Source organism: Podarcis vaucheri (assembly GCF_965113315.1).
Source record: "Podarcis vaucheri genome assembly, chromosome: 17".
NCBI lineage: Eukaryota > Metazoa > Chordata > Lepidosauria > Squamata > Lacertidae > Podarcis > Podarcis vaucheri.
In genome coordinates, this window is record NC_138755.1 from 4,135,191 (window position 1) to 4,162,865 (window position 27,675).

At 46.5% G+C, this 27,675-nt stretch overlaps 1 protein-coding gene across 8 annotated transcripts in view; it reads left to right on the forward strand.

Moving 5' to 3' along the window:
- Positions 1–27,675, forward strand: part of ATP2B3 (ATPase plasma membrane Ca2+ transporting 3) — a 120,583-nt gene that overhangs the window by 69,345 nt on the left and 23,563 nt on the right. For 6 of the 8 annotated variants that reach the window (XM_082205714.1, XM_082205711.1, XM_082205712.1 and 3 more), the window contains 13 exons: positions 1,834–1,875; positions 4,970–5,134; positions 7,924–8,138; positions 9,245–9,487; positions 10,723–10,964; positions 11,965–12,199; positions 12,979–13,158; positions 15,386–15,473; positions 15,713–15,819; positions 20,792–20,983; positions 22,295–22,508; positions 22,660–22,871; positions 25,110–25,217. In XM_082205714.1, coding sequence (XP_082061840.1) covers positions 1,834–1,875; positions 4,970–5,134; positions 7,924–8,138; positions 9,245–9,487; positions 10,723–10,964; positions 11,965–12,199; positions 12,979–13,158; positions 15,386–15,473; positions 15,713–15,819; positions 20,792–20,983; positions 22,295–22,508; positions 22,660–22,871; positions 25,110–25,217 — 2,243 coding nt within the window. The remainder of the gene's footprint in view (positions 1–1,833; positions 1,876–4,969; positions 5,135–7,923; positions 8,139–9,244; positions 9,488–10,722; positions 10,965–11,964; positions 12,200–12,978; positions 13,159–15,385; positions 15,474–15,712; positions 15,820–20,791; positions 20,984–22,294; positions 22,509–22,659; positions 22,872–25,109; positions 25,218–27,675) is intronic. The other 2 variants (XM_082205713.1, XM_082205710.1) reach the window with 1 other exon arrangement.

The following is a 27,675-nucleotide window of genomic DNA, read 5'->3' on the forward strand; positions in this document are numbered from 1 at the left end:
TGCAGAAGGGCATATATCTGCATCTCCAGAATACATGCATACGCTCCCAGACAGGCCAACCATGCATGCTAGACATGCATCCATGACACGTATGTCCTCACCAGCGAGAACATTAGAAGAGCCTGGCTGGTTCCGGCCAGAGGACCACCTAGTTCAGCAGCCTTGTTCCTCTCAATGTTCAGCCAGATGCCCCTCAGAAGCTCACAAGCAGGGCATGAGGACAGCATCCCTAACACCACCGTCCTCGTTGCCCTCCTAGCAGCTGTCAGTCAGAGGCATGCTGCTGCCACCTCACCATGTGACACTGACGACATGCATTTCTAAGCATCCCCCTTCATCCTTGCACATTCTTAGAAGGCAGCAATTCCTCCACACACATAGAGATGCACACACTAGGCCACAGCTCTCTTGAAGGGGCACTCCTGTCAGCTGTGATTGCAACACAGACAACCCACACTGCTGCCATTTAGGTTATTTGCTTGCTTGCTTGTTCATTACCTGCCATCCAACTTGCCGGAGGCGCACCAGGGTGGTTCGCTGCAACATTGCAACAGCAGCACAATCAATCCTTTTTAAAGCAGCACCATTAAAACCAAAAAGGAAAGCCTGGCAGGAGAGCCCAGGGAATGTAGTTGATGCTGTCAAAGCCGCAGCAGTTTATAATATATGGGCAGGGATGGAGGAGGAAGCAGCAGTGCTTGGATCTCACCTGATGGGAGCCAAGTGGATCATCACGACCAGATCACAGAGCCCACTTTGGAACTCATAATCCTACCAATCTGAGGGCCCAGTAATGCCGGCCTTGGTCCTCCGCCAAAAGCCCCTCCCGTCTTTAGAAAGCTGCAGAAGAATTCTGGAGCAGCTGATGTGACAGATCTTCTTGCTGCTGCTGCTGCAGCTGCTGCTGCTGCTTTCAGTGGAGCGAAGCAAGTTCCCCTAAAAATACCAGTATCTGGTGACCTTCTGTCACTCTCTGAGGGAATTGTATTGGGGGGGGACTGTGGCTGCCTCCATGGAAACACTGGGTTTACACAAAAACAGCATCAACTCCAACAGCCAAACCACAGAATCAGTAGCAAAAGTTCACATATGCACATTCCCATTCTCTTGCAAAATAAGTAACATTTTACCAGCTTTCTAAAGGTCCTCATAGGGCAATATTAATGGGCTTCCCTAAGAAACATCCTCTATAGTAGGAAACATGCTGTTTTTCAGTGCATTTCACTTTAAATAACCAATAAACATATGCATATCTGTTGCTGTATTAATGCACACTTCATTATATCCATGTATTCTGCATGTACATCCAGGGCTTGCTATGGGTTGAGACAGAGTCAGTTGCTACCCCCTCTTTTTCAGAGGGATCTGAAGCTATCCCATTTCTTTTCAATGGATGCAGTTCAAGTCCAGCCTAACCAGACACTAAACTGTCCCACTTCCTTTTCTCTCTCACCTTGAGCACTGTGCACTAACAGCAACCTGCCTTAACCAGCTCCCACCCTCTGCACTTCTACAACCAATAAGATATCCTTCTTGATCACACCCAGCCTGGGCTATGTGTGTGGTTTTGTAGTGGGTGGAGCAGGAAATCTGCTAACTGACTCAGAAATGGAGCCCTCCAGATTAAGTCCGTTTTCTTTCTCAATAGATGCTCTGCCTGTCCATATGTCCTTGTAAAGTCACCTAGCCAGCTTCTTCCATGGGGCAAAGTGGGATGGGGTGGGATGTCTTGTTTGTCAATGCCCATGCTGTCTCCATACTGTGTGTTCTGTGCTGGTGCCGTGTTGTCTGTTCTCAAGCGTCCTGTGTTTGCGTTCCCTTCTTCTGTTGTAGGAAAGCAGCAGGATGGGGCAGTGGAGAATAATCAGAACAAAGGTAAAAATCCCGGGACACTCCCCCAACACATTTTGAATGCCTCCCCTGTAGTTCTACATTTAGCTGGAGTAGTATCCATAGTGGAAACAGTTAGTCATCACCAGGCTTTAACAGACTGATTCTAGATTTCCTAGCCCTATATGTAATTTGCATTCAGAAAACTGACATGTTTAAACAAAGCAAAGCAAGACCTTGTGTGACCAAAGGCAAAAGCATGCAGAGCTCCTGTTAGGGTTGTTATCTCTTGAAATACATGAGAGGTGGAGCTGGGTAATAAGCTTGCTAACTTGGGGAGCAAAGCCCAGAGCCAGCCTGCAATGGAGACAGGAGCAGAGCCCAGTGAAGTTTGGGTAAGTTGTGGGCAGAGCCCATACATTCTGAACAAGTCTAGCAGTTGAGACTTTCTCATTTCAAGGCAAACGAGAAACCTCATTGATTTGTGACATGCACCATAACTGCACAAAACAACTTCAATTTCGTACATTACAAGGGTGGTATATTCAAATGAAGTGCTGCTAAAATGTTCTGACACATGTTATACATTATTTTCTTAAAAATTCACAGTGAGTTCCTGATTTTGGAGGTCTTCAGATGGTAACCCTTGGTAGCACCAACACAAAATCTTTGTATTCACCTAGCTGTACAGCTTAAAACACACACATGTGAATGAGGACTGAAGGGTAGAGTGATTTTGCCCCTTGTTTTTCTGGCAACTGACCTAAAAATTATAAAAGGTAGCCAAGCTGTATTTATCCTGGTCAGTTGGCAAGCGGGTGCAATTTTTCCAACCTTTGCCCGCCAAGCTGCACCTCTCCACATTCTTCCTTCTGTGCAATTATGAAAGCAGGAGGGTTGATCTCCTTCTGCCTCTGGTCACACTAAGAGAGTCCTTGGCCTGCCACCTGCTGCTCAGAATAAGCAGAGCCAACACAACCAGAAAAGTTCCTGTAGTTGTTACAAAAGAATAAAAACATCCCCTGTTTACAGACAGGGGTGTACCAAAGTGCAGAGATTGCATATATTTGTCAGTTATGGAGCTGGAATATAAACTCAGAGATTTTGGAACTCCAGTATTGGACCTGACACTCCTATGGTTCACAGGAAATGAGCATCTTGTACAAAGGCTAGTGGGAGAGTGTTATCAAAATACGTGTTGGCATGTCAGACAGTGTTGGGTATTTAGAATCACAAGGGATAGGAGTGGTGTGCATGTGTGCGCACACATGCACGCCTGTGTTTCTCTTGGTTCAATAGCCATGTATGTAAGTATTAGAAAGTGCTGTCCAACTGAGCACAAGCCTTTTTGGACCTACCATGTAAAGAATTGTTCACCTGAATTGTGCACTAGAAGGACTTTCCTATAAAGGACTCTAGGAATTGTAGTTTTGTGTAAAGGTGCTGAGATTTTTGTCTAAAAGATCTCATTCAGGGAACCACAATTCCCAGAGTTCACTGGGAGAGGCTATGACAATTAAACTATATTTAGTTCCACTGTCTCTAAATGGGAGATATTCCTGTGATAAGACTGCACTAGAGTGGCTGTATATATTTTTGGACAGCTGGGGTGTATTGTGGGTTGAGAGAAAATGCGAAAGAGGCAACAAGAGACAGTGTGGATGCCTGTGTGTGCTGCCTTCTGCAGATAGATCTGAAACTGGTCCTCTAAGAAACCAGCTCTTCACTCGACTTTACCCTAGGAGGAGGCAAATTCCTATTTCCCCCAAGGAAGCTTCTGGAACAGGGGAATGGAACATCAAGGCAGGGGTCAAATCTAGCTTTCCACTCCTCTGTGTCTAGCCCTCAACAGGACTCCCCCCAGGCCACACTCCTCACTACTGCACCCCCTCCTTAAGTGCATTGGCTGCTTGAATGTGTCCATGAACTCTTGCTTGCCTCTTGCTAGCTTGGGGGGGTATGAGAGAGAGGCAGGGACTCCGGGGTGGTTATTGCTGTTCTTTTTTGCATGGCTGGAAAGTGGCAAATTGTACAAAGTCACACCTGTTGCCCCATGGGCTTTTGTCTTTGGCCCCGATCATCAGCAGGATGCGGCCCCCAGAAGGGGAAGGCTTCCCCATCCCTGATGGCGCAAGATGTGCTGCAGGGAATGGAGCCCCACTAGAGCAGTCAGGGGATGGGGCTGCCACTTTTTCTGTGACCCAGACCCTTGTGACACAGAAATTCAGCTGCTGGGGGTTTTTTTGGGGGGGTATATGGGGAAACGGACACGGGTGGCACTGTGGGTTAAACCACAGAGCCTAGGACTTGCCAATCAGAAGGTCGGCGGTTCGAATCCCCGTGACAGGGTGAGCTCCCATTGCTCGGTCCCTGCTCCTGCCCACCTAGCAGTTTGAAAGCATGTCAAAGTGCAAGTAGATCAACAGGTACCGCTCTGGCGGGAAGGTAAATGGCATTTCCATGCGCTGCTCTGGTCCGCCAGAAGCGGCTTAGTCCTGCTGGCCACATGACCTGGAAGCTGTACGCCGGCTCCCTCTGCCAATAAAGCGAGATGAGCGCCGCAACCCCAGAGTCGGCCATGACAGGACCTAACAGTCAGTGGTCCCTTTACCTTTACCTTTATATGTGGAAAACCTCATCTGCCATAGAATTTAGAGTTGGAAAGGGCCTTGGAAGTCATTAGAGGACCCTAAGGGAAGGGCTGTAGCTCAGTGATAGAGCATGCAAGAAGGTCCCAGGTTCAGTCCCCACTGGCATCTCCAGGTAGGGCTGAGAGAGACTTCTGCCTGAAATCCCGGAGAGCTGCTGCCAGCCAGTGTAGACAATATTGAGCTACATGGACCAAGGCTAGAAGGCAGCTTCCTGTATCATCTTATCCAACTCTCTGCTCCATGCATGAATCTTGCAATGGCAGCACCCCTGACAGATGGCTGCCCAGCTCCTGCTTCAGTATCTTATTTCTAGTGCCTCAGGACGCTGTTTAACAGCACAAGAGCAGGATGGCTTTTTTGTTTGTTTGTTTGTTTTTGTTTTGTTTTGTGTCAATCCTAGCTGTAGGATTAATATGACAGTAGGGTGGGACAGATATTCTTCCCTTATGGGTGAACCAGTGTTTTGCTCCCCCCCCCTCTCTCTGTAGCCAAAAAGCAGGATGGGGCAGTTGCCATGGAGATGCAACCCCTGAAAAGTGCAGAAGGTGGTGAGATGGAAGAGCGAGAGAAGAAGAAAGCCAGTGTGCCCAAAAAAGAGAAATCTGTCCTGCAAGGGAAGCTCACCAAACTGGCTGTGCAGATCGGGAAAGCAGGTATGTTGGGGTGCCGTCTCACAGGACCAAGCAGAGCGACCCATGCTGAGAAGTAGCAGGAGGGTGGCCTTTCTTATGGGATGGGAAACAAGATGCAGCTAGGACTTTGTGCTCTGCATGACAAAAAGAAATGAATTCCTCTTCTCCTTCCCGCCCCCCCAAAAAGAAGAAGAAAAGCAAGTTCTGCATGAATTTATTTCCTTTTATTTTGAACAATTTATTTCTCTCTTTTTACACTTTTGATCATCCCTTCAGGTTTTATCAATGTTTGGGAGGGACAATGAAATGAAATGTCTTGGTTATTGGAGCCCCAGCCAGAAGCAATGAAAACCATATTCAGCCTCTCCTCTGTCTTCTGAGGTTTCAGCAGGCATTGACCACTTTGAGGCATATCGTCTTAACCTTGACAAGGACTAGAAACAGAGATTCTCAGGAAGCTGAATTTGACACGCAGCCTTTTCCCATACGGACTGGAGGTGGTGGTGCCCAATGCATCATTGGCCTGCCCCATTTTGGAGAACTCTTCCAATTAGTAATGTTGTGTGACCCAATCCCCACTTTGCTCTGCGGAGAAATGGGTCTCTCCTTAAGCCTTGTGTGGTCTGGTCCAGTGGTGGACCTACATTTTCGGGGCCCTGAAGCTTGAAATAATGGGGGGGGGCTTCACAACCAGCAACAAGGTCCGGGTAACCACTGCTATCTTCTTCAATGGGGTTGTTCCATGGCAGATCTCCACAAATCTTCTGTGAGTGCGATTTTTGGTATCCGCTTAAGTACGTTCATGAACTCATTGTTATTCATCTCAGTGGTCTTGACCTGTGTTAAAAAGGGGAAAGAATTAGCAGCCAACTTAACGCAATCCTCCACCTTTACAACATCTGTGCTGCAGACTCAGACTTGGGATTTTTGAAATACTGTGTATACAACAAAAAATTAGTAAATTTGAGTTGTACTAGACCCATTTTTTAAAGCAATGTGCACTAAAGTCACTTCTGGGGCCCCTCAGAGATTAGGGACCCTGAAGCTTAAGCTTCATTAGTTTCATAGTAGATCTGCCTGGTCTGGTCATTGAGAGGAGACAATGGGCACTTGGCTGCCTCAATTGTTTAGAATGGAAATCACACCCAACTCGCTAAGGTGAAGGTGGGAAATCAGGTTTTTCCGATCTGAGGAAGGTCAAAAGAACTTTGTGAACAAAGAGAACTGAATAGTGTTTACCGTATTTTTTGCACCACAACACTCACTTTTTTCCTCCTAAAAAGTAAGGGGAAATGTCTATGTGTGTTATGGAGGGAATGCCTACGGGTGGCATGCCTACGGATTTTCCTCCTCTAAAAACTATGTGCGTGTTATGGTCGGGTGCGTGTTATACAGCGAAAAATACGGTAGTTTGAATTTGGGTAGCAAAAAAGTGGTTAAAAACTCAGTTGTTGCAGCGAGGCAGCACTGATCACCTGTTTGCTTCCTCTGGCACCTCCATAAATCAATTTGCATATTTGTAAATAACAAGTCTCCAGTGCTCAGTTCTCCAAAAATATCTGTGACCTGTGAAGGCTGCCCCCAATTTCTCACTGCTCAACTTAGATATGAAACAATATAAAAGAGGTTACCCGTTGATCCTCTTTCTCTTCCACCCCATCACCCTGCAAGTTTCTGAACATTTTAATTCCTTTGCCTTTCGCTCCTATCAACCCTTGTCTTAGCAGAAAAAACTGACGTGGCTTTGGGGACTGAATGAGTAATGTGCAAAGGCGCCTTGCAAAGGAGACTTAGGATGTGGACACACTTCCTATCTGTAGTGCAAAAATGTAGTTTTTTTGAATATGGAATCATTCATGCTAATCCTCAACATAAATTCTAGAATGACCCTGCTGCCCGCAAGGGTAGGTGGGATTCCTTGACAATGTGCTTGAAATCCCTCAGTTAGGTTACCCACACCTTTTCCTTCCTGCACATGCCCCAGGTGAATGAAGAATTGGTAATTGTGACCTTGTTAGGCCCACAACATTGTTAGGCAGGTGTGGATACACCCTCATTACTGGGACTGACTCCGTCCATTTCCAAATGGACATGGGAGGGGTGAGGTGTATTGCAAAATCAATTTGCATTGAGCCTTTATTTTTGGAACTGTGAAACAGTGGCGTAGCGTGGGGGGTGCAGGGGGGCCGGCCGCACCGGGCGCAACATCGGGGGGGCGCTCGCACTCGCAGCTCTCTGCCCCTACCTGGCTCACTCACTCTCTCTCACTGCAGTGCTGGCTGTGCGAATCCAATCTGAGCCGCTGGGTCGCCGCCCACTGTGGAGGGGGTGGGTGCCAGGCGTGCGGTGCGGAGAGAGAGCGAGGGACTATCTGGGGGAGGGACAGTGCAGCGGCCGCCCAGCGCAGCGCTGAGCGCGGGAGAGAACCACACCAGACCAGACCAGGCAGCAGCAAGAAGCTGGCAGCGGTGGCAGGTTAGGGGTTAGGGGGCGCAAATTACTTGCCTTGCCCCAGGCACTGACAACCCACGCTACGCCACTGCTGTGAAAAGCTATTTTCAGGGGCATAAAATGTGCAATATGTCCTGAATGTGTGTAGACTAGATAGAAAAAAAAGAGATCTCAGTGAGCATTGAATACAATGTTGTGTGTACACAGCCTTAGTTTCAATTCCTCGTGTTCTGGCTTTAGAGCCATAATATTCTTAAAGTGTGGAACTTGGTCTGGGTGGGTTATCACAGGTACTCAGGCGTAGGTCTAATTGTCACACCTGATTGTTCGTTTCTCTTTCTTTCTCTTACTCCTGCCAGGGCTGGTGATGTCAGCCATCACTGTCATCATCCTGGTTCTGTATTTTGTTATTGAGACATTTGTAATCGATGGGAAGGCATGGTTGGCTGAGTGCACCCCTGTCTATGTGCAATACTTTGTCAAGTTCTTCATTATTGGTGTCACTGTCCTGGTTGTGGCCGTCCCTGAAGGCCTCCCACTGGCCGTCACTATCTCCTTAGCCTATTCTGTGAAGGTAAGAATCAAATTTTCTGTGTCTGGCATACATCACAGGGTTGGTATCCTTCCCATGTGAGAGACTGTCTCTAAAATACCAGGTTGGCAAAAGTAGTGCCTTCTGACAGTCATCTCTTACAAATTAAGGTATAGCATTGATTTGATAGACTTCCATGGGAGTTAGATGCATGGTGTTTTAGATCCTTCTGTGTTTTGTTTCTGCTCTGCCCTCAGTACAATATCTGCTAGATTCAGTCAAGAAGAGTGCCAGGCCTGGGGCCTAGCTTACAGAAGGTCCCAAAGAATCTGGGCCTGGCCTTGATAAGGCCGTAGACATGCTAGACAGGAGGCATAGTCATGAACAAGCTACAGGTCAGGAAAATAGGAGTGTCCATTTCCCCAGGTCAGGAAGGCTGCAGCTTAGATGGGTCTTGCTGCTCCAGCAATGCAGCAGCTCAAACTGGAAGCTTGTATAGGACCTGGAGGCCCACCAGGCCCTGGTCCAAGCAGTTGTCTCCCTGCACTGCCCCATCCCCTGGATAGCCTCATGTGCAAGCATTTCAGCAGCATCTCTGAAGTTCCTGCCCAGCTCTCTGTCTCCATTGCTCCTTGACCCTAGAGTGAGAAATAAGGGGCAGAATGGCAACTGGTGTAAGGTATCTCCAGTCCTGGGGCAAATATGTCCAGATGTGTTGGTTTGTTGGAGTCATTGGTAGTATGAAGATCGTTGGAGGGTCCTGCTCCCCTTGGTCCTCATCAGGTTCAAGGTCTGTGTCGGCTGAACCGTGACACAGAAGCAGAAGAGGCTGAGATCAAATACTGCATTAGATATATGATGTAAAGGGAGCTGGTTCAGGGCTAGTATGATGTTAGGCAAAGCAAGAGAGAGTCTTCATTGCTGGCTGATGGGAAGCATTTTTCAGATGACTTGACATGCTTAGAAGGAATGGCTGGTGCCTCAGCATATTTTGGGATGTCAGCTGACTGTGGGGTCTTCTGTGGGGTCAGCTGACAGCCTAGATGGTAGCTGACTGTGGGAGGTCCTGCTTCAACACACACCCCTCAGCACCTTAGAGGAAGACACTAGGGTACAGCTAAACTCCTGATCTCATTCTTTGACTGCAGAAAATGATGAAGGACAATAATCTGGTTCGACACCTGGATGCCTGTGAGACCATGGGCAATGCCACCGCCATCTGCTCTGACAAGACAGGCACCTTGACCACCAATCGCATGACCGTTGTGCAGTCCTACATGGGTGACACTCACTACAAGGAGACCCCTGACCCCAGCAACCTTACACCCAAGAATTTGGATCTGCTTGTGCACGCCATCGCCATCAACAGTGCCTACACCACCAAGATACTAGTGAGTGGGGGCCAGGGATGCTGCCCCACTGCATCCTCAGGCTAGATAGGCCAATGCTGCAATACTACCTTTGGGTGCCATTTGAATGTTAGGGCAGCTCAGAAGGATGGAACTCATAAATGTTGTGGAAGACTCTGGCATATTCTCTTGGTCCACTGTAAATGTTATTTTGCCCCCATCATTTATAAAGCAAGGGAGAAATATCAGTTTTAAGAGCTGGTATGGCATATGAGGATGTGGGTGGCGCTGTGGGTTAAACCACAGAGCCTAGGACTTGCCGATCAGAAGGTTGGCAGTTTGAATCCCCGCGACGGGGTGAGCTCCTGTTGCTCGGTCCCTGCTCCTGCCCACCTAGCAGTTCGAAAGCACGTCAAAGTGCAAGTAGATAAATAGGTACCACTCTGGCGGGAAGGTAAACGGCGTTTCCATGCGCTGCTCTGGTTCACCAGAAGCGGCTTAGTCATGCTGGCCACATGACCTGGAAGCTGTACGCCGGCTCCCTCAGCCAATAAAGCGAGATGAGCGCCGCAACCCCAGAGTCAGCAGTCAGGGGTCCCTTTACCTTTATGACATATGAGTGAGATAGGATCTGAACCCTCCTGATTCCTTGGGTTTACCTCCTTGCAATCTGCTTCCCAGACACTTTCCCCCCAGTTAGAATAAAAAGTGTCTAGTAGATTGGCATAGGATTTTTCCTTTTTATGTTATTGCAGGATGAACAATAATGCTCTTTTAACTTTCTGATGTGTTTTTGCTTTTGTATTACACACGCTTTCCTAATTGTAAGTAACTTTGAGATATTTTATGTAGTAAGCAATGAATAAATGCAATGATAATCATAAACATAAATAAAATAAGGAAGCGAGCCTGCAGGAAGATAGACAGAGGATTTGGGGAGGATTCAACTCTCCTCAGCTGCATTCTGCATACTTACGTTGGTTACACAGCTGTATTTCTGTTGTTGTGCTCCCCAAATAACCCTGGGAATTGTAGTTTGAGGACACTAAGAACTTTTGATCAGAAAGTTGTAATCCACTACAGTTCCCAAAAATCCATGCGGAGAGGAAGCCACAGTATAAATGTATGTGTAGATATTCCTCCAAATTCAAGGCCTGTTGCAGGGCTGCAGTTGTGGGATCCCAAAACTTTTAGTTCAGCCCATTGGCGGAGGAAACGGATGAGGTTTGGAGAACTGAAGAATGAGGCTCTCCTTTCTTATTCTCTGCTTCCTCCAGCCTCCAGAGAAAGAGGGGGGCTTGCCACGCCAGGTCGGCAACAAGACGGAGTGTTCACTGCTGGGCTTTGTGCTTGACCTGCGACGTGACTACCAGCCTGTGCGTGAACAGATCCCTGAGGAGAAGCTCTACAAGGTTTACACCTTTAATTCTGTCCGCAAATCCATGAGCACCGTCATCTGCATGCCTGATGGCGGCTACCGCCTCTTCAGCAAAGGCGCTTCTGAAATCGTCCTTAAAAAGTGAGTCTGCGCTCCCTTGTATGAGTTTAAATGATGCCCACACAAGTTGTTGCTACTGCCCCAGAATTAGCTGAGTGCTCTGAAATTTGCACCAACATAACAACAACACTTGAGAATACACGATAATGTATGTACAGTATCATGCAGTCCTTTGGCAGCATCTCTGCCCTGCTTTTTAACTCCAAAAATGCTTTCAATGTTGCTCACAATTTAAAACAAATAAAAAGAGCAAATTTTACTAAAACAAGAAAGCTGCAGAGAAGTATACATCACTAATGGTGGTGATGTTAGGGGACACAAAAAACTCAGTAAGTTCAAACAGTTTCAAATTATATTTTAAGAAGTAAGGCACATAAAAAGGTCTTCACATGGGGGAAAGGAAATTTCAGGGCACTTTTGGACTACTGGATGTCAGTACTGTACTGAGAAGGTTGCCTTACTTCAGAAGGCAGTGAGACCATTGAGAATGTCCAGAAGTCAGAGCCTGGTCTCTGCAGCCACAGCAGGTGCTATGATTCTCCAGCATCTTGACTTCACCCCTGGAGGTGCACTCCACTGTCTACTGCAACAGATGGATGCCAACAAAAGTAATCACACTGGAAGTGTTCCCCATCTTAGATTTGTGCAGCTGCTTATTCCTGCCTAAGTGTAAAACCTTACATTTGGCCCTATATTGCAATTGATATTGTTAGTTTTGGTCCAGTTCTCCAGTCTGTTAAGGTTGTTTTGAATCCCAATGCTGTCTTTGGTGGCATTAGCTATCCCGCCCCCAGTTGGAGGTCATCTGCAAATTTGAGGAGCATCACCTCAATTCCTCTATCCAAGTTGTGTATTAAGATGTTGAACAACAACAGGCCTAGAACAGAACCCTGAGGCACCCCTTCAGGTGCAAGTAATAAGGAGCCTGGTGGACCAAGCTGCTGCATATCATGTGTGGCAAAGCTGCATATTCAAGAGAAAATAATCCTCTGTAAACTGTTCCTCTTTACCCCTTTTCCAGGTGCACAAACATTCTCAACAGTAATGGGGAGTTGCGCACCTTCCGGCCCCGTGACCGAGATGAAATGGTGAAGAAGGTGATAGAGCCCATGGCATGTGATGGACTGAGGACTATCTGCATAGCCTACCGCGATTTCCCAGCAGGGAAGGAGCCCGAATGGGACAGTGAGAACGATATTGTAATAGACTTGACGTGCATTGCTGTGGTGGGAATTGAGGATCCCGTGCGGCCTGAGGTAACAGCTAAACTAGGGTGCCTTTTCTGTGAACAAATCCCTGTCTGTCCTTTGGGACTCACAGCCCATCCTGAGTGTTTTCTGGGTGAGGAGAATTGATTCCAGTTCTAAGATCTCAGACAGACAGGACCCCTGCTAATAACAATGACAAAAATATGGATTTCAACCACTTGCATGATACAGTAGATAGTATGTTGGACTTGGACCCAGGGAGAACTTTGCTAATGCTCCATGAATGCTGCAATTCTGCTGAATGGCACAACAACAACCCAGAATTTGTTGCAGAATTCAGCGTCCTAAGAATTTCTGCTTTTATAATTTTAGGCAAAATGGGCATCATGTTTCTAGCTCTCATGGCAGCAAAGGCATAACTAGCAATGCCTACTGAAATTTTAGAAGCCAGAGAAATGGCTAACTGATTTCCAGCAGTTGGAGAAGGAATTCCCATCATTAGCAAAATTAGTAGAATAACTTGCAAATGTAAGAACATTTGTGCCCATTTCCTTCATTTGAGTAATATATAGAAGTCAGCTTTACATGGCTTCTTGTTTGTTCCAGGAAGCACCAAGAGAAAAGACCCAGAAGGGGGTTGGGGAGAGACTGATCCTCTCTGGTAACTTGAGCTCAGGGCTCAGGTTAACCCTTTCATGCATGTGAGGGAATCAATAACTGTATATTACAACAAAACCAGCTAGCAGTTTCAATATGGGGGCAAGTGATTGCTCAGCAAACATGTTGAATTGCAGAAAATCAACGTGAGCCCTGTGCCTCCTTTGCAGGTGCCAGATGCCATTCGCAAATGCCAACGTGCCGGCATCACAGTTCGCATGGTGACAGGAGACAACATAAACACAGCCCGGGCCATTGCCGCCAAGTGTGGCATCATCCAGCCAGGGGAGGACTTCTTGTGCATAGAAGGAAAGGAGTTCAACCGGCGGATCCGCAATGAAAAGGGAGAGGTGACTGAATAAATTATTTTAAGTGCCTGGAATGGTGCTGCTCCTAAAATTCCAGGATTCTATGATTATCAACAGCAGTGCAAAGTGACAGCAGATTTGAGCCTTCATTTCTAGACCGTTCATCATCTTGGTTGCCGTCCTCTGCACATGTTCCAGCTTGTAAACATCCTTCCTAAATTGTGGTGCCCAGAATTGGACACAGTATTCCATCATCATCACTTTTACTTTGTATACCATCTTTCTATCTTACAATAGCCAAAACCAGGCGGTTTACAAGCTGAAGAAACAAAGAATGTACACCTTATAACAATCCAATGCAATACAATACAAAAATGTGATAATAAAACATAACTTTAGAACACGCAATAAAATATTCCAGGTGTAGTCTGACCAAGGCAGAATACAATCGTGCTATTATTCCCCTTGATCTGGTCACTAGACTTCTGTTGATGCCACCTAAAATAGCACTACTTCTTCTTCTTCTTCTTCTTCTTCTTCTTCTTCTTCTTCCTCTTCTTCTTCTTCTTCTTCCTCCTCCTCTTCTTCTTTGCTGCTGTTGACTCATGTTAAGCTTGTGGTTCACTAAGATCCCTAGGACCTTTTTCACATTCTCTCCTGGTCAACCTTATGAGGGCCACATGCCAATGGTGGGCAGGGCCAGAGGCAAAAGTCGGGCAAGTATTAACTGTGACTTTTACTTTTGCACAGCAGGCTAGTTTCTTCATGGTCACACACCCCTCACCATCCTCTGTCCAGGCAAGCAAGTAGCATTGTCAGAGTTCAAGGACAAATTGCAGCCAGGCAAAAACACTCAGTGAGGGCTGGTGAAGGATGTGGCCTGGAGAGATTCTTGAGGGTCAGGTACAGAGGTTTGGTGGGCTCCAGACCTGAGGCTTCTATTCCCTGGTGCAGACAGCACTGAGCTAAACCAATGGTCAGACTTAGTGAGGCAGCTTCCTGTGTTCCTTTTTCTCTCCTCCTTTTTTGCACACCAGAAGAGGAAGTCAGAAGCTTTTGCATTCCGTTTTTCAGTTTTGAACAAACCACAGGGAAGTTTTCCCAGCTCTGCAGCCTACTTTTCCCGCAGGGAGGAACATTTAAAAGAATTGAATTCTTCTTCCAAAATCGACAGACTTTTACATTGTTTTGTTATATTATTAGCTGCCCTGATAGGTCATACTTAAGGGTGGTGTATAGATCCTTCTATTAATGAATGAAATATGCAACAGTGCAGCCCAGTCTACGGCCTTATTTCTGCCTCAGTCTGCAACAAGTGTGCTCCGTGTCTGGGAAGGTCCAGGGTCTCAGGAGCAGAGCACGTGCTTTACATGAAAAGGGTTCTGGGTTCAGTCTTTAGCGACTCCAGGTAGGACTGGCAAGACCCTGTCTGAAACCCTGGAGGGTCACTGCCAGTTGGTCCAATCAATACCAAACTCTATGGACTCAATAGAAGGCAGCTCATTTCGCTTTATTAGTGAGTAGTTCTTACTTTAGGGTTACCAGACGTCCCTGGTTCCTGGGGACAGTCCTCGGATTTGCAAATCTGTCCCTGGACAAATTCCATCCCGGAATGTCCCTAGAGTTGCAAATCTGTCCCCGGGAAACATGGCAGTGGCAGCCTCAGCAGCCCAGAGCCAGTCTGGTAGCGCAGTTGGCTGTAGCTGGCTTCAGGAGCTGCCTGCTGCCATCACCACTGCCAAAGGTGAACCGGGGACGTCCAGCGGTACAGATCTCCTGCCCCCTTCCCCCTTTGTTTTGACAAATCGGGGGAGGCTCAGGAGTTGCAGGCTGCTGGCCGTTGTCCAGCAAGGCACATGGTTTCTGTGCCAGGCAAGGTGCAAAGCCCTTCTTTTGCATCCTGCGAAACATAAATGCGCAGAGTTTTTAAAAAACTGGGCAACGGCCAGCCACCCGCGACTCCCAAGCCTCCCATGACCTGTCAAAACAAAGGGAGAAGGGGGGCAAGAGATCAGGGAAGGCTTGGGAGTCACTGGCAGGCAGCACGCCGTCACCCAGTTTTTTAAAAACTGTGCATTTATGTTTTATAGGGTGCAAAAGAAGGGCTTTGCACCTTTATACAATATGCATGTGTGCTTGGGCCCAGGGTCTTTTGCCTCACCATCCCCAGTACCTGTTGCTACTCAGCTTCAAAAAAAAAGTGTCCCCAGATTCATTGAAAAAAATCTGGTAGCCATATCTTACTTGTCTCTGCCTCTCTGCCCTGCAGATAGAACAAGAACGCCTTGATAAAATCTGGCCAAAACTGAGGGTTCTGGCTCGATCATCACCCACCGACAAACACACCTTGGTGAAAGGTAAGAGATTGCCAGTCTCTTTGCCCTTAGTCAGTGCAGGGAAGAACAACATGGGGTGGTGGGAGTCAGGACTTTCATGGGGTCTGGTTGTCATTTTCAGCCGGTGAACTCCAAATATGCAGATCAGGTTATCTAAGTCTTACCCATATATGGATGCAAACTTCTCTGTAAAGTCACTGGTATTTATTTGGATGTGTAGCTCACTCACTACTAGCTAACCCACATTCTTGCCCTTGAAGGCATAATCGACAGCACTATCGGGGACCAGCGCCAGGTGGTTGCTGTCACTGGTGATGGGACGAATGATGGACCAGCACTCAAGAAGGCCGATGTGGGTTTTGCCATGGTAAGAGATGCTGAACTGAATTCCCTGTGTCCACAGGGACATTTCCTTCACATATCCTTTGTCTGTGGGGTCTGCAGACAGGGAGGGAAATGCTTGCCCACGTAGAGTGAGGACAGTTTGCCTGCCCTCGCTCTGAATTGGCATCACATAGCCAGATCCCATTGGCTACATGTTGATGTTTTGTCACTGTCATGCTAGTTCTTTGACTTCCTATTAGCTGGAATCTCATAGCCAGGAAGAAGCCCCTGTGTTGTATCCAGCTAACCTTTCTTCAGAGTAGACCTGGTGAAATCAATAGTTTTTAGTTAGTTAGTTAGTTAGTTAGTTAGTTAGTTAGTTAGTCAGTCAGTCAGTTAGTTAGTCAGAGTAAAAGTTCATTGAACACAACCCCTACTATTGAAAATAAGCAAATAATGGTGCAGAACAAACAGCTAATTGAAAAATGAACAGACCTCAAACAAGAGTGAAAATGGAGTTTGAGGATTCAGGCTGGTGGTTATTCTAGCCCTTAAAAGCACTATTTTTACATCAAAAATGTTCAAACATGAAAATTCAGCACATCCCTAATTTTAACCTTGTTAATCTTTAAATTTATCATACAGCACAGGCTATTGAATTCAATCTCTTCCTTCTGAGTGGACATGTATAGGAGTGCTTTGAAAGCCAATGAAATGGACTCCATCAGATTGTACAAGAACTGAGTAAGATTTGGATCAGTGGTACCAGCCCTGCTTGAAGGGCCAGCAGCACTGACTGCAAAGCACAAATCTATCTTGCACATTGAAACTCCTGTGTTTTTAAACTAGTAAAAAGGAATAGTCCCAGTTATACATATTCTCTCTCCAATATGGAAATATCTCAGGATCTAAGAATTTCTACAAAAACCTGTGTTTGTGAATCCTGTATGTATAACAGTGCAATGACATTAATTGTGAAGCTAATGTCCTTTTGTTTCTGGAGTTGCAACAAAAATGTGCACTCCCTATATTTGCATTCAATTGATGCAACTTTTATTTAAACTTTGTGGTCCAGGAACCTGCTCCATAAATATGTATGATCCTGAAAACAGCAAACATTCAGAATAAAGGTACAATATTAGTTTACGAAATTTTAAACTCTGATGCTGAATTCACTTTACAGGACCTGAAATATGGAATCAGGCTACCCAAGTATCCAATCCAAAAATATATCAAAGAAATCTCACTAGATAGCCATGTGCATTTTTGTGCTGCAGAAGATGTCTCAGAGCCTACTGGTCTCAATAAAGACTGACAAAAAGGTGAATCCCAAGTGCAAATGCAAAATGCTGGGGGCAACTGTTTAATTATTTATTTGAAGCTTTTTTTACCCTGCTCTTCAGCTGAAAAGGCTCCCAAAGCAGCTTACATAAACTCAGTAATGATAAGAGAGCCCCTGCCCTCAATCTAAAAGACAGGACGCAAAAGGGAAAAGGGATGAGGAGGGAAGAGGACAATAAGCAAACTCAGGCACCAGTTCTTAAAGTTGCAAAGTTCTCATAATGACCAGCTGAGGTGGAAACAGTTGAGAGGAACCACATGGATCTGGTCTCCCAGCAGAGCTGATGGAGTGGCCCTGTAGTCTCATCTCTCCTTCTGCTGCAACCTGATGGAATGGCTGCTTCTAGTCCACATCTTGTGGGACATGTTCAGTCATTGCTCCTTCGGAGGATAATTTCTATATAACAAGTTGGTTATCAGTGCAGTGAGCAATTTCACCTTTACAATTGCCAAATATTTTGTCATATCCCAGAAATTTGCACAATGAGTGAATCACAAGAAGCCTGTCCTGGAAGAACTTCTGTAACTGCCAAACAATTTCTCTGAAAATTCACTAAATTCCATTCCATTCGTATTCCATTTGTCAGTGCGAGGAAAAAATCAGTATATACAAATGAGAATTCCTTGATCCAAATTTGGGGCAAGTACTCTTTGATGAGAGAACCCCAATACTGTAGAGATTTTGCATGCACAAAACATGCAACAAAGTAAAGTGTGGAAATATAAACTGTAAAACCTTAAGATGTGCCCTATTAAAGTGAGTTCCGAAGTTTCCCTCTTCCCCTAGCATAGAAAAATACCACACATTTGGTAAGTTAAAAATGGTGTACTTATAAAGTCCCCCATGATCAGATTCATGTGCTTTATCCATACAGCATTCAGAAAAAGTTGCACAGGCAGTAAAACTTGGCTTAGTTACTGTCAGGGGATGGTTAGCTGCTTGTGCTTAAAATTGTGCCCCTTCAGAGTTTGTGCGACCCCACAAACCTCTGTGTGTGACAGAGCTCCTCAGACATGTCTGCTCTAGTCACTAGTAGAGTCTGACAGTGGCTGTCTGCGGAAGCGCTTCCAGCAAAGAAGTTCCTTAACGGAAACGCGTCTCCTGGACTCACGACGTGGCAGCTTCCGGCGAAGTATGGGTCTCCCTGCAGTTGCTTCTGACACCTCCCCGCTATTTTCGCTCGAAGTGTCTCTCACCCCTTTCTCTCCCCTGCTGCTTCCTGCCTGGGCTGCTGCGTCTCTCTCAGCATTACTGAGATCCTCCTCCAGAGACCCCGTGCTCCCCCTGCTGGTCCCTGCTTTGGCTGTTGACTCTCTCCCAGTCTCTGGGAGCCTTACCACTTCCCTTTCCTCCGATGTCAGTTCCCTGACAGTTACAAAGTGGTATAAGTTTCTAAATTATTGGTATAGGAACTATAAGTGGTTTGGTGTGCAGTCTGAGCTGGAGCAAGCAGCTTAAACCTCTTCACACCCTGAGCTTCTCAGGTAGACTGGAGAAGAAGAATAGGCCTGATTACCTATTTCCTCCCAAGGTAAGGGAAGTGGACATAGCTAAGCCTGGCAGGACAGCTTACTCTATGGTATTAACCCCTTCAGGCATTAATTAGACTTAAGCATGTTGATTATATGAGGCTGGTTATCCCACACCAGTCATAGATAGAAGAACAGAACAGCAAACATAGGTTGGTTTTTTAAAGACAGATAACTTGGGGGAAATATGAATACCATTCTGGAATGCTTTGGTGGTAAAATATTGCAGTGCTCTCTTATATATCACATTAGGTACAATGCATCACACCCTTTATTTTAACATTTGTTTTTTATGTTGTTTTAAATTTAAAATCGATCAAACTAAGCTAATACACATGCCTAGTGTATTGTGGGAATAATGTAGATGAGCAAAACATGTGGGATGTAGAGGGAAATGAGAGGTTACTGTCAGAGTGATGGTTAGGCAGGCTTCTAGGTTGGCAGGAGAAAGGAGAGGTTAAAATATGTTCCATAGACATTTCTTTGCCAGCGCAGGCGCATAGTGGAAACTGGTATTGTGTTGAATTGGGCCACAACTTTGATTACAGGAAAGAGTAGGTTTGGCTCAGGCATTGGGCATGTTTATGAACCTGGTGGGGTCAGCCTGTGTTGGGGAGTTGCCCCCAACATGGATTGGGTGCCATGACCCCACACAGGCCACCATGGGGCAAAGTGTATTAGCCCATTGGGCCCCCTGTGTACTGCTGGACAGAGTCACCCCTCCTGGACCCCTCTAACAGGGTACTCCCGTGACTAAGGATCCAGCCCAATGCCTTATCCGCCAAAGTTGTTACTGTTGCTATGAGGTAGGCAAAAACCTGCAAGCTGGCCAATTTGCTTGCCCAGGAGAAAATTCCTTCCTGGCCCTGAATATGGCAAGTGAGTAAACCATAGCAAGGTCCATACACCACACGCCTGTTCCTCACTTGATCAGGCCCTAACAGACAGGGTGGGTGGCTGGGGAAATCCAGCCTGCCCCTTGCCACTCCTTTAAATAGGCTAGGAGTGGGCTGGGTGCACCCCCAAGCCCCTGCCCCTGATTGGCCTTTTGGGCATTGCCTGCCCATATCTGAAAGACTGTCACAGCCGGAGGTGGGGTGGCACCAGGTGACCAACCCCTCCCCTTGGCCGCTGAAGAAGATGGCAGCTTCTCTGGACCCACCACAGCCATGCCATGTGGCAAATGTCGCCCACCCAGAGCCCCAGGTGAGCAGTTATTCTTTGTTAACATCGTTGCTATCCCTTCAGTTTACGGATATGTTCTGCAGATGTGTGATAAATGTAAATGAAGACTTAACATTGAATATGCAATTAAAATGCAGCTACCTGATGAAACACAAATTCCGCAATCCGATTAATTATGTAAAGCAAATAAAACTGCATGCTTCAAATTGCACAGGGATGGATGCAGACTAACCAGTTAGTTGAACACAGATCCCACTGAAATCAATTGAAGAAGTTAGTTGTGTGACATATCTTAAGCCTCATTTATTTTCCTGGGGAAAATGCAACTACAGTCATAACTCGAGTTGAATGTGCTTCAGGTTGAGTGCTTTTGGGTTGCGTTGCACGGCAACCTGGAAGTAACGGAGCACATTACTTCCGAGTTTCGCCGCTTGCGCATGCGCAGACGCTCAAAATGATGTCACGTTCAAGCGTGGAAAATGCAAAATGCGACCCGCGCATGCGCAGACGTGCCGTCTTGTCTTACATTCCATTCAGGATGCGAACGGGGCTCCAGAACAGATCCCGTTTGCATCCTGAGATACCACTGTAATTTACCTGCCTGGTTACCACCCATAATGTATTATATTCCCAGCAGTCAAGTTTTGAAAGTGTTCAGAGTTTTCTGGCAAGGTAAATCTTGACATCCAAGAGGAAAGGAAGTGGTGGAGAAAGGCATGAAATTTGTGGTTGTGTTGTTGGTAGAAAAACTTAATAGGTTACATCTTTTCCAACAAGAGACAATGAAGGTAGAATCAGTTCAAGCTCCTGCAGAAGAAGTCCTTCTCTGAATTGCTGGCTTGGTCCTTGTGCATCAGTGAGGCTAAAGTGCTATTATAAAGTTGACCCACTGGGCCCAAGGGAGAGAGATGGTTGAGGATTCTTATCATAAAGTACCCTTCATTTTGTGCCATTCCCAGGGCATAGCAGGCACTGATGTCGCAAAGGAGGCCTCTGACATCATCTTGACTGACGACAACTTCTCCAGCATTGTGAAGGCAGTGATGTGGGGGCGCAACGTTTATGACAGCATATCCAAATTCCTGCAGTTCCAGCTCACAGTCAATGTGGTGGCAGTCATTGTGGCCTTCACTGGCGCCTGCATCACACAGGTAGGCTTCATTGCTGTGCAGTAGTGGCAAAGGCTAGAGGAGGCTGGCCCATGAGGAGGAAGAGGACACTTGCCCCACCGACCTCAGCCTGCCCTCAGCCAGCCCCGGGAGAGGATTTCTGAGTGTGTTTGATGCGATGTGCTTAGAAACTTCCCCACAAGTAGGAGCCAGCCATATCAGACTTCCTGATTGTGGGGACCATTTCTGAGGTGTGTAAACCCTCTTCACCAACCTGCATAGAGATCTGACGTGTGTGCCCTGGGACATTGGGGGTGGGGTACTTGTATGTCCCTTGTATGTTTGTTCCCATCCCTGCTCAATTGCACGTCTAAGCAAATGCCTGCTGAACATAGCTAATGTTGCCCGAAAATTAGGAAATTACACATTTGGGAGTTGTAGGTATATCTCATAGTCTTTCTGGAAAAGAGTAGCCATATGGGGAGAATCATGGAAAGGTGCATGGAAAATGAATGTTTGAGGAGCAGAGAGGTTAAGCTGACATGAGAGAAATGCTGAATACAGCTGCTCTATTATATATGGCTCTTGGAGAATATCAAGTCAGGCTCTCCTATAAGAACATACTTGAGAACCAGGCAGGAAGCAGGTTTGAGGCCCAGCTCCATGTTCTGAGCAGAATGTTGAAAAAGTGGGGAGAATTCTGGGGATGAGTAAATTGGTCCTTTAGGAGTAGTTGCTTACCAGGCTCCAAAGATAATATGTGAGGTAAGGCCCATTTGTCTTGAAGGATAAAGGTAAACAAAACCACTGCTTCGTGGTTTTGAATCAGGACTATTTCAGAGACAGAAAAAACCCCAGCACCCTTAACAGGGGAGTTTTTAGCAGACAGGAACAGCGTGAAGAAACACCTCCAAATTTGATCTGTAAATTCTCTCTGGATTGACCTAATCCTGTAGATGATTTAATACCGGTCCAGTTCATTGCTTTCCATGCCCTAACAAACCTTTGCAAAGTGGATTGAACCAAAATAAATGCAAGCATATAAGGCTCCCTTAGATCACTGGCCTGTCTAGTCTAAGGACTTCCTGAGCCAAGGACTACTCTGACTTCCAACAGTTCTCCAAACCCTCAGGGCAGAACTACCTATTTCAAGACAAATGTGGAGTTCCCACCCTGTTCGCCCGATGGCACTGGATACTTCCAGACAGAGAAGCTTATTTATTGTGGGACTGATGTATGCATGTTTTTTCACAGCATCCGTACAATGTCATTGCCATCAAAATGCCATCCCTTCCCATCAAATACCTGACGTTCCAATGCCGCAATGCCCCTTCATCTCCACTTCTCTTGCAGGACTCTCCGCTCAAAGCAGTGCAGATGCTGTGGGTTAACCTGATTATGGACACTTTTGCTTCCCTGGCTCTGGCCACCGAGCCCCCGACGGAGGCCCTGCTGCTGCGCAAGCCGTACGGACGGAACAAACCCCTCATTTCCCGCACCATGATGAAGAATATTTTGGGCCATGCTGTCTACCAGCTTGTTATCATCTTCACCCTCCTCTTTGTGGGTGGGTTCTTAGGACACTGAGCTGGAGTTGGGAGGGGCAGGGGTGGGTCTGGGTCCACAGTTCGGAGAGGGAGGAGGGAGAGGCTTGGTTTGCTGGGTGTAGTGTCTTCTCTGTGATGCACTGCTTTACACACCCCCTTCCTCACCCGCAGGTGAGGTTTTCTTTGACATTGACAGCGGCCGCAATGCGCCCCTGCACTCCCCACCCTCAGAGCATTACACCATCATCTTCAACACCTTTGTCATGATGCAACTCTTCAATGAGATCAACGCCCGCAAAATTCACGGCGAACGCAATGTCTTTGATGGCATTTTTGGCAACCCCATTTTCTGCAGTATTGTGCTGGGAACCTTTGGCATACAGGTACAGGCCTGGTCTAAATGGATGTGAAGGACCAAATTGAGTTGGGGCGGGTGGGAAAGACAAGATGGATGGATGAATACATGGATGGAAATGTGTATTGGTGGCTGGCTGGCTGGCTAGTTGTTCTTGTTTTTTTAAGAAACTGGGCTTTTCATACATTCTTGCTTTAATAATAAATTTTATCATACATTGTTGCTTGTGCTCTTTGTGTCTTATAAGGTTTCATAGGCCCCTGGCCCCATAGGCTGCTGTTGCTATTATATCAATATATCAAGCATCTTAACTGAGGTTGTGTACACACTAAACCTTTAAAGCATATCCGAAGCACATTTCCACTTCAAAGAATTCTGGGCGCTGTCATTTGTTGAGGGTTGCTGGCAGTGCTATTTTTCTAGAAAAAGAGGTGCCAGGATTTAGTGTCTTCCTTGTTCTCTTAGAATGGAAAGGGCACCCACATGAGAGTTGCCAGAACCGAGCTCTGGTGAGTTCCAGCTGGGGGGGGGGCTGATTGCTGAACATTGTAACTCCGTGTGGGGCAAACGAGTGTCCAGAATTCTTTGAGGGAAAGTATGTGTTTTGAATATGCTTTAAAGGAACTTACTGTATAAATGTTGAAAGTGAGGAAGATGAGAGAGGGAGGGAAAGGGGGAGGCAACGTTAACAGAAGACAGGTGTGTGCAATTGCATATATATGTATTTAGGTTTCTCTTTCTCTTGAGGGGTTAGGAATGAGGCACAGCTGGAATAAAGACTCTCCTCCTGCAAGAGAGCGGAGTGGTTGTGGTCGGGAGCCGGACTCCGCCTCAAGCAGGGGGCGTTAGCCCCCTGCCTCCCACTCACCTGGCTGGCCTACACCCACGGGCAGGCACCCAACCAGGTGCCTGCGAGGGGGCGTGTTTAGCAGCCCAAATTGCTGCGGCACAAGCCTTCCGGCCTCACTTTTCGTCGTCCCGTCACGAGTCACCCACCCTCCACTCCCTTAGAGCTCAGGGTCTCAGTTTTCTTTTGGCCTTGCTATGGACCTTAGGTTGGTCATCCGGGTTGTCCGGGGGGCCTGGTAGGAATTTTTCCATTTGGCATTAGGCTTTTTGGTTTTTTCGCCTACCTCGTAGCAATCGTCACAACTTTCGTGGTATTGGTGGGTAGGTTAGGCATTGGAATAATGTGTTGTGGTGTGTCGAAGGGCTAGGTGTGGCCATCGCCTATGCCTTCAATTTTTGGGTATTCCGTTAAAGGAATCTGGCGGTCGTGTATTCTGTCCAATGCCTGCTTGGCGGGAGGCCATGGCACGACCCTCGGTGACATCAGGGGAGAGCTTATAGTTGGATTAGCATCAACAGGCTCCACCTACTGGTGAATAAACCCCCCTGTTTTAGACTCACCCCTCTCTGAGGGGGTGGAGTCAGCTGACGTAATCCAATGCCTAAGCCAATACCTTTTCACTTGCTGTAATCAATAAAGTTGTGGCCTTTTCTTGCCCATTAACCTTATATCACGTGTCCTCATGTTTTCATTCCACTATGCGGGGATCGGGTCCTCGAACCACAAATATCCATTGCTCTAGCCCCATGTCCCAGCAGCCCTTGAAAAAGTCAGGACAAGACTGTGGGCAGTTTGTTTAAGAACATGAGAAGAGCAAATTCCATAGTTCTGCCTCAGAGCTATATGGCTGCCTCAGAGAGAGCTCTGGCTCCTTGTATCTTCATGGTTGTCCTCTTCAGACCTCTGGTTCTCCTTGACCTGCTGTTACATCTGTGACTCTTTCCTTCAACTTGGGGTGCTTCCAGACATGTTTTTATTGTGGGATTGGTTCTCATGCATACAAGTTTTTTTGCAGTGTCTGCACAGTGTTATTGTCATCAATATTCTAGCCCATGTTTTTAGTTATTTATTTAATGTACCGTATTTGTATCCCACCTTTCTCTCAAGCTGGGAACCAAGGTGACTCTTAATCCAGATTAGCCCTTTATGGGGAAATCCAATATAATAACAATAGCTTTGTTGCCAATGACCCATTGAGAGTATTAAGCAGCCTTGGTTGTGTGCTCTCCATTCCCATTGTCAGTATTGCCCACTCTGATCTTCCTGGATCCAGTCTTCTATCTCCTCTCGTCTATATGCAGTCCTGCCCGGCCACCAGCTCCCATGAGCCCACCCTTTCCCAACAGTGTGTATAGATACGGAGGGTGGGCTTCCCTCTACAGGAGTTTGCCTCACTCTGCCTCTCTTCCCCCCCAGATCGTCATTGTGCAGTTTGGGGGGAAACCGTTCAGCTGCTCGCCGCTGAATGCGCAGCAATGGCTCTGGTGTCTCTTTGTGGGCTTTGGGGAGCTTGTCTGGGGACAGGTAAGAAAACCCTTCTTCTGTCGTCTTCATTTGTGCTCATCATTGGATGGTTTTGGAGTGTAGGATAGGATATTATTTATTATTTATCCTTCCCCTTCCTCACTTGTGTGAGTTTAATGTCTGGTTAGCAGGGTGCAGCATAAAATGTAGAAACCTCTGGGACAAGGTTGCTTAACCTTCTTAATAATTATCCAGGACGGATAATAATTTAGCAGGCTGGGCCTTCCCCCTTTTCATCCCTCTAAACAAAAGAATCACACAGAAGCCATGTCAGGATAAAAATATTGTTTGCTTACATAAAGTTCCAGACTTGGTTATAGCAGCGAAAACAAGACAGGCAGAATATACTTCTATGCTATAAAATGTATGGTTGAGATAAAAAATGAAATCTGCTCTCGGGAGAACACAGAACAAGCATCCTTTCTCTTCAGTTCCATGGCAAAACGAGACTGAACTCTGAGGAGAGAGGAAGCAGTAAGGATTCTTTTCCTTTGTTACTTTTCCCACTGGGGCAAGCAGGAGATGAGACCTCACAGAGTGTCCTCTCTGGGAATTTACAGAGGAACTCCATGTGTCTTTTAACCTTTGATTATCTAGCAAAACTTGAATATTATTTTGGCTCAAGATTATTTCCCACACTCACGTAGCATTTAAACTTCCCAGCCATGCTGTAACACTGCACTATCCCAAACAAGTGCAGAAAAACTGCTGGGTGCAGAGTGCAGAACTCAGCTTCCTAAGAATCTTTGCTTTCATTTTTAAAAACAAATATCAAGTTCCTAGCCCTTGTGGCTACAAAGATGGCATTGAAATGCACAGTGAAATCTCAGAAGCCATGAGTATGGTTTCAGTGTGCTGATTGTATCCTGCCTCTTTCCTATGACTTGGAGAAACAGAATATATTTTGCGAACTCAGCACAAATATATGAAAATATGCTTACTTTGCATAATGTACATATGTTACAGACTCTAGCTTTTCTATGCACAGAATTTTGGCTACCTTGGGCCTATGTTGTTTTGCTGCCCTGGGCAAAACGGAAAATGCCATTGCATGCCTGTGCTGCCACCTGAGGCAGCCTGAGGCAGGCAGCTGAAGCAACTGCCTCATGGGTGGGCCGGCCCTGGCTTGGGAACAAAATGCTGATCTGGCTGACTAATGTTTAGGAAGGACTGTGCACAGAGGCAGCATATGTAGGTACTTCTTTCTTGCTGTCCTGAGAAATTGCAAGCCACTGAATCCTGCCCACTGGCACAACCACCGTGTAGGATTAGAAGATTGAGTTTATTATACCTCCTCTTTTATTGTGAGTTGTCAGAGTGCACCATATAGTCAGATACTAAAGACAGGCATGCCATGTTCTCTTGAAACTGGGGAAGCACCAATCAACACCCTTGTTTAGTTCTAGTATGTCCAGTTAACGAGCTGACTCATTAACTGGACATACTAGAGCTGTGGGGTGGTCACTTTTGGGGCATTGGCATATGATCCTCAGTGGGCTCCCCAGAAGGCAATGGAGCCCTCAGGCCCTACCCACTGGCAGCAGTAGGTAGAGCAGAGTGGAGGGCCTTCTCACCTGACCCCTCTGGCAGGTGTCACTGAGAGAGGGGCAAGGCACTGGGGAGTCTGTCTAGTGCTCCCACAGATATGTTTGCAGAATGCTGGCCTTGCCCCTCGTATCCTCTGGGTAAATTGCAGTGACTCCAGTGCTGTGAGGTCAAGGTGATCCACCACTGTCTGAAACCCATGGCCTCACCTGAAGAGCTAGAAACTTTTTGTTAAACAAAAAACAAACAAAAAAAACCAATGCTGTGAATCTTGGGAGTTATAACCAAACATTGCATGCAAACGCATGCAATCAAGCAAATTTATACTTGTAAAAAAACTGTTTTTGCTGCTTCTGGAGGTGATAGAGAGTTTGGGCAGATTCTGGGGATCTTGATAGGGATGAAAGTCACATGGGAAATGATTGAGTGCCCCTTTTCTGCCCTGCTAATACTTCTCTCCCAATTCCCCACTCCTAAAGTGGCTTTTTCATTTAATGTAATTTAGTAAATGGCATTGAGATCAAGCAGCAGGCATTCGTAAGTAACACGTAATTAGCCAACCAGATTCAGCTCTTGTGTGCTTAAGCCATGGGTAGACAAACTAAGGCCTGGGGACTGGATCCGGCACAATTGCCTTCTAAATCCAGCCCATGGACGGTCCAGGAATCAGCATGTTTTTACATGAGTAGAATGTGTGCTTTTATTTAAAATGCATCTCTGGGTTATTTGTGGGGCATAGGAATTCAGTCATAATTTTTTTTCAAAATATAGTCCGCCCCTCCACAAGGTCTGAGCAACAGTGGACTGGCCACCTGCTGAAAAACTTTGCTGACCCCTGGCTTAAGCTATGCAGTCACATAAGGGCTCCTAGTCTACTGAGAAAATGTTGAGATGTGCAACTGACACCTGCTCC